Source organism: Apteryx rowi, unplaced genomic scaffold (genome assembly GCF_003343035.1).
Source record: "Apteryx rowi isolate R43461 unplaced genomic scaffold, aptRow1 scaffold_106, whole genome shotgun sequence".
Classification (NCBI taxonomy): domain Eukaryota; kingdom Metazoa; phylum Chordata; class Aves; order Apterygiformes; family Apterygidae; genus Apteryx; species Apteryx rowi.
Genome location: NW_020447264.1, coordinates 1,274,702 through 1,280,701, shown reverse-complemented (window position 1 = coordinate 1,280,701; position 6,000 = coordinate 1,274,702). Strand labels below are relative to the sequence as shown.

Below are 6,000 nucleotides of genomic sequence, written 5' to 3'. Positions count from 1 at the left end.
GGGGTGGGGAGCGCGTGGGGCAGGGTGCGGGGCCGGGAGGCAGGCAGGCAGGCAGGCAGGCAGGGAGGCAGGAGGCCGCGTGGCGGCGGCGGCGGTGGCGGCTGGGGTGGGGGGGAGACAGGCGATGCTCCGGGTGGGCTGGGGCCCTCCCGCGCGGGCGATGAATTTCCTTCTTCTCGCTGCCTTCGCTCACTCTCCCGCTCTCCCCCTTCTCTCTCTCTCTCTCTCTCTCCCTCTCTCCTCTCTGCGCTTTGCCACCCCTTCCCTTTAACAGATCCTCCGCCTCCTCCTCCCAGCTTGGTGCCTGGTCCTGGCGCGGCTGCCGAACGGTCCCAGTCGACTCCTTCCGAACTAAATGCCTCTGTGACAGACTCTCCACCTTCGCCATCTTAGCCCAGCTCAGTTCAGACATGGTAAGTCCTGCCAATAACGTGCAGAAGAGAACGCCAAGAAAGGAGGTATCGGGAGATAAAAAAAAAAGAAAGGAAAAAAAAAGAGAGAAAAAAGAAAAAAGAGCGAGAGAAAGGAAGGAACCGGAACGGAGCAGCTTTGCAGCGTGTGACATTTCGATGACAACCAGCTTGCCAGTAGCCAGCTGGTCGGTGCGTGCGCGGGGGGCGGTGGGCATCGCCGCGGGTCCGCGCGTGTGCCCCCCTTTTGCGCGCGTGGAGCGGGTTTAGCGGCCTGGAAACGCCGGTGCACGGCGCAGCGGCGTGCAGGGGGTGCTCCGGAAACGCCGTGACCTAAAAAACAAACCCAGGCGAGGAACCCTGCTGCATTGAAATGTCACCGGGACCGTAACGATCTGGATCCCTTCCTGGCAGGCGTTCGGACCCCCCTTGCACGCCTTTTTCGGTCCCCGACAGACCTCGGACCCCCCCGCTCGCTGCCGCCCTTCCTCTCCCCTTTCCCCCCTCCCGTGCTCAATTGCAGCTCGAGGTGGAGCGGGGACTGTGGGATACGTTGGGATTGCTGTTGCTGCTGCATTGATTCTCTCGTTGGCTTCGCGCACACCCCCCTTCCTCCCATTGCTCCTTCCCTGCGCTGTGGATTTGAATAAGAATGCCGGTAAAAAGCGGTGGTGCTGGTGGTGCTGGTGGTGGTGCTGGTGGTGGTGCTGGTGGTGCTGGTGGTGGTGGACTAACACAGCCCGGCGTGTTAACTGTTGTGGGTACCCGCACTGAATCTTTGCACGTGTCTTATTTGTGCAAATCCACTTCCCGACTCTCCGGGCCACCGCCGCCGCGGTTCTGCAGCTCCGTCTTTTCCCCTTTCTCAGGTGGTTCTCGGTGGCTGGCGGGCTCGGAAGCACCCAACGCTTTGGCTGGCGTTGGAAATGCGGGGGATAGAGGCAGGGAAGAGTCGGAGGGGTGCCCGTGAAGTTTCTGCCGCTTTGTGCAAAAAAAAAAAAAAAAAAAAGGGAAGTAGGTGCCGTTTCTCGGACGGAACTGCTGGAAAAGTGAGAGATTCCTAGAAATGATCACCGCGGAGCTACACCCTGGCTCAGAGCGCGGAGTGGGTGCCAGGGCACCAAAGTTGATGCCAGGGCAGTCGAAGGGGGCTTCATAGGCTCCTCTTTTGTATCTTTCTGTTTGATTTGGATTTTTTTTTAAATAGTTCATCCCTTTCTGGACAKTTCCCAAGTTCGTATAGCGGATGCCCCCCCCCCTCCGCTTCTCTCCATGTAATGTTTCTCCATCTGCTTGGGCACTGGGAGTTACTGGGCCCATCCAATTATTTACTAATTATGCCTTGCTTGTTAAACGCTGGCTTAATTCAGCAAAAGGGGAGGGGAAAGGAAGAAAGGAGGGTGATGGTGGTAAAGGGGGGGGGGGAATCACATTTTCCAAGATGAAGGTTTGGTTTATTATTAGAAACACTAATGTATTTGGTCCACTAGTTACCATGGAAACAACATCTGCACTGAAGTGGTTTTAAAGATACAGCGTTGGTTGTGTTTGCCTAGGCCCCGTACAGGCCCAGCCGCTAAACCCCCTTCGAAACAGGCTCTCAAGTGGCAGCGAGCGCCTGATAGAACAGCTCTCGGGGTCCTCTTGAGAGAGGCACCAGGCTTGCGGTCTTGGCAGACGTGCGATGGCTGAAGGAAGCTTGAGAGTAGGATGGGGAGCAGGTGCCCCCTTGGAAGGGGCCCAGGGGGAGATGGTTAAATTGGCAGGCACGTCCCTGCCCCACCTTTTCTTCCAGGCTTCGTTGTTCCCCCGTGTTCCCACCAGGCTGACTGGGGTCTGCGTGAAACCCAGTCGGTTTGAAGACACCCTGCTGGGCCAGCGTTTTACCGGAGGGGTTCCCAGCCTTCTCGGGGTGACTGCGGTGGTGTGCCAGGCTCAGCTCACCTCTGCCAGCCGTGGCCCATCATCTGCCTCTCTATAGCGTGCACGTAACCCGCTGCTCAGTGCGTGCGCCACGAGCCTGCAGAAGGTGCAGGGCAGCTTCAGCCGCCAGCAGCGAGCCTTAGCCCGTTAGCCCAAACTGTACCAACTTAGGCTTTTAGCTCCGGAAGTTGTGATGACCCGAAAGCATGATTGATGAGCGAACGTTGTCCTGTGCCGGGGTGCTCTGTGCTTTACACGTATCGCAGCAAGTGACCCAGTCCCACTGATGTTGAGGGGGGTTGCAGGGCCGGCAAAAACAAATTCTGAATTCTGCTGCAGAAATACTTCCAAGGGAAAGCCTGAAATGAGCTATCCCGGGTGCACGGTTGAGGTGTTGGTGAAGACCCACTGCTGATTTTCTTCTGAAGGTGGACAGAGGGCCAGGCGCTGTGGGAAGAGAGAAGGGAGTCTTTGGCATGACTAAAGCAGAAGTTTCTGTAAAGGGAGCCTAAATCTTTATGTTCATGCAGTTCTTGGTGTTATTTAACTAAGCAGCTAGAAAAAAAATGGTTAATTTAATGTGGCCACATGCTACTACTCCCTCAGCTTTAGGTGTCTAAAGTCTTATCTGGGTCAAACTATGTTGCTGTAAGCTTTTTATGATCAGTGCAAGTATTTTTGCGTTTGAGAGTGGACTTGGCTGCAGGAGGATGCAGCTTATATCCCCCAGGCATGTTTTATTATATCTGCAACCAACCTCTCAGCTGGTCCTTTGGGCTTAGGCCTAAAATCACTTCCTCCGTTCTTCTTTCTGACTCCACTGATTGCTGTTCGGGTTGCGATTTCAGAACTCATTCTTCCCCGGCTAGAGCCTACTCACGAACATAAGAGCAAGTCCTCCGGCCAAGGTGGGAGGAAAGGTGGGACCTGGCTGCTTCCTGAGTTCACCCCTAAGTAAAGCCAAGGGTTTGTGGTGCTGAGGAGCGTTTCTCACCCAGGTCCTTCTGGTTCCAGCCTCGGTTTTCCTGACCGAGCGTCACTGTGAGGAAGCCCGTGCTGCCTGCCTTCCCCAGAGGTGGCTTCTCATCAGCGTTGGTGTCTGCGGTGGTGACATTTATAGTGTAGTTTTTCATGTGCCTTTGGAGCTCTCAGGACAGGAAGCTCTGTCTGCTTGTGTCATTAATGTTATTTATTGCTAGAAATCTCTCTTCTGGAGTCTTTGGCCCCGACAGTTTGAAATATATGTGATCCTGGTATCGGCACAGCTTCTTTGCGGTGAAATGGGCCTGAAAAGGCTTGTGGGAGCTGTGTGGGTCGTTGCTGCCCAGCCGGCTGATTCGTACTTGCCAAGGACTTTACATCTGTGCATAGGACAGAGTTTCCCAGGCTGGGCCCTTGATGTTGCTCCTGTGGAAGCAAAGGGAACAGGTTTCCATTGCCTTCAGAGGAACTAGAGGCTGCCACTCATGAAAGCGCTATGCTTGGAATCAGTTTTGGAAACAGGCGTTCCCTAAGCAATGGTGGAGCTGTTCAGATCCGGCATGAAATCTGGAGTTTGGCTTGGCCCTGCTCTTTCTTCGTGTCTAAATTTGCTTAGATGTTGCCATTTCTGCTAGACGGAGTCAGCGATTCTTAGCCTCTCGCCGTGCTTCAGCAGGAGTGGTGTTTGACTATCATTAAAGACCAAAGACCCTTTAATGAAGGAAGACGATAAGGTTTTGGGGGCAGGGGCTCTCTTTTTATTCTGGTGTTATACAGTACCTAGCATACTACACCTGCATAATAGTAGTACTAGTGGTAAGGGGAGAGGAGAGGATAAGGACAAAAGGAAATTGCGCAGCCGTGCATTTGGACTCTAACTTTTCAAACTGTGGTTAGTCTGATTAAGTGTCTCGTGATGGTATTTTTAAAATATTTCTTGGCAGTCCTGGCGATTTGTTAGAGATGCTTAGGAAAGATCGCTGGAGCCTGAGGATTTGCGGGGGAGCCTTTCACTGTTTGGTTGTCTTGTTTGAGTTTGGCTCATGTTGTCTCTTCTGCCTACTAGCTCATGACTGGCCTCTGTGAAGTCTACTAAGCTTTAAAGCTTAATTTGTATTGCACTGAGGATCATAGTAAGACTGTACACACAGGGACTTTCTGCCCTCTCCTCCTCTCCTTTCTAGCCTCATTCACAGAGGAAAAGCTGGTCACACAAGGGAGTCTGAGCTCTGCTCTTATTTCTAGTGCTAGGGAAGGTTGAAAGGTCTTGGTGGCAAAAACTTGCATGGCTGCTGAGTTTGCTCTGTCCATGCTGAATTTTTGGAATATCTTCCCTGCAGGACTGCATTTACCAACATGCAAACAATTTGCTGAAACGGCTTTGCAGCACCTGTGTGTTTTTGTGGGGTGTATTGTTCACAAGCAGCAGACCAAACTACAGAAGCATGCTGACGACGTAGATGAGTGTAAGGATTGAGCTGCCCGTACCCTAAGGTATTCCAGGTTGTTGCAATGCAAAAAGAAGGGGCTTTGTCCATCGTTAGCTCCATGTTTGCATGAATATAAGACATCTGTACTGATGTGCTTCCTACCTAAAGGGACAGCATGTTCTGAGCTCCTTTCTCAACTCACAACATTCACTTTTCTTCATGAAAACATCCAAACATTGTCTGTGCATCAGAGAAGAAAAAATCCTTTTTACCCTGGGGAAATAACACAGCATGAATAGTAGACTTTCAGTTTACATCTTGACTAGTTTGGAATGGCTGCTCTATATAGGCTGCAGGAAGGGGATCGACGTGCAGGCTTGATGTGATCTTGCTGTATCTTGGAGAGCTTCCTTATATAAAGGCTGTCCTGTGTTATGGGAGCTCTGTGTACTTCAGGGAAAGCACACAGATGCAAGACAGGCTATTTTAAGGTCCCAGAATCCGTTTGTAGTGCTTTGCTCACAGATTGAGTGGATCCAAGTTTTTCAGCAGAATGCTTTTCTGCTGGAAAATGTTGATTTTATTGAATCAAAATGTTTTGTAAGAATTTAGCAGTTCTGACAACATTTCTGACGGAAAATGATAGCAGTGATTCACTTAGATAAGACTGAAGCACTTCATCTGGAGATTAGTGTTTAGCTTTTATATTCTGCGATCATTTATCACCTAAGATTTGGAGTTTGGGTAAGAATGAAGCATTTTGCATACCTGGACAACAGTCAGTTCTCAAGTTTACAGTTGTTTGCAGGTTTCATTAATAAAAATTCAGTGTCTCCTGAAACTTTAACTCTTTGAGTCAAAGTTGGACTTTTCTGCTGAAGGGAAGTTCTCAGTTTTTACTGGCTCTAATACTTAAGGCCTCAAAGCACTGCCAATTTCCACAGAGGCTCTAATGAACAATTTATTAGACCAGTGCATCTGGGTGTGTTGGCTAAACCACAGGGCTGAGAGCTGTTCCTGTGCCTGTGAATTAAACTCTGTTTGACCTTGGGCTAATCACTTCATTGCTTTCTGCTTCCGTTTCCCCAGCTGCAGCACCCTTCCAGGTGACATCCCAGGCTGTGTTCATCTGCACGCTGCCCTGAGTCTGAAGAGTTCTACAGACGGGGCCAAGTGCTGTCATTTCCCGAACAGAGCATTAGGCACCTCCGCTTGTTCAGTTAGCAAGAGCCATGCCAGGGTGAACATTGCTGAGC

At 51.1% G+C, this 6,000-nt stretch overlaps 1 protein-coding gene across 1 annotated transcript in view; it reads left to right on the top strand.

The window, feature by feature from the left end:
* ADGRB1 (adhesion G protein-coupled receptor B1) overlaps positions 1–6,000 on the top strand; it is a 206,051-nt gene that overhangs the window by 117,273 nt on the left and 82,778 nt on the right. The window contains exon 18 of the mRNA XM_026069494.1: positions 275–413. Within this exon, the coding sequence (XP_025925279.1) occupies positions 275–413 (139 nt within the window). The remainder of the gene's footprint in view (positions 1–274; positions 414–6,000) is intronic.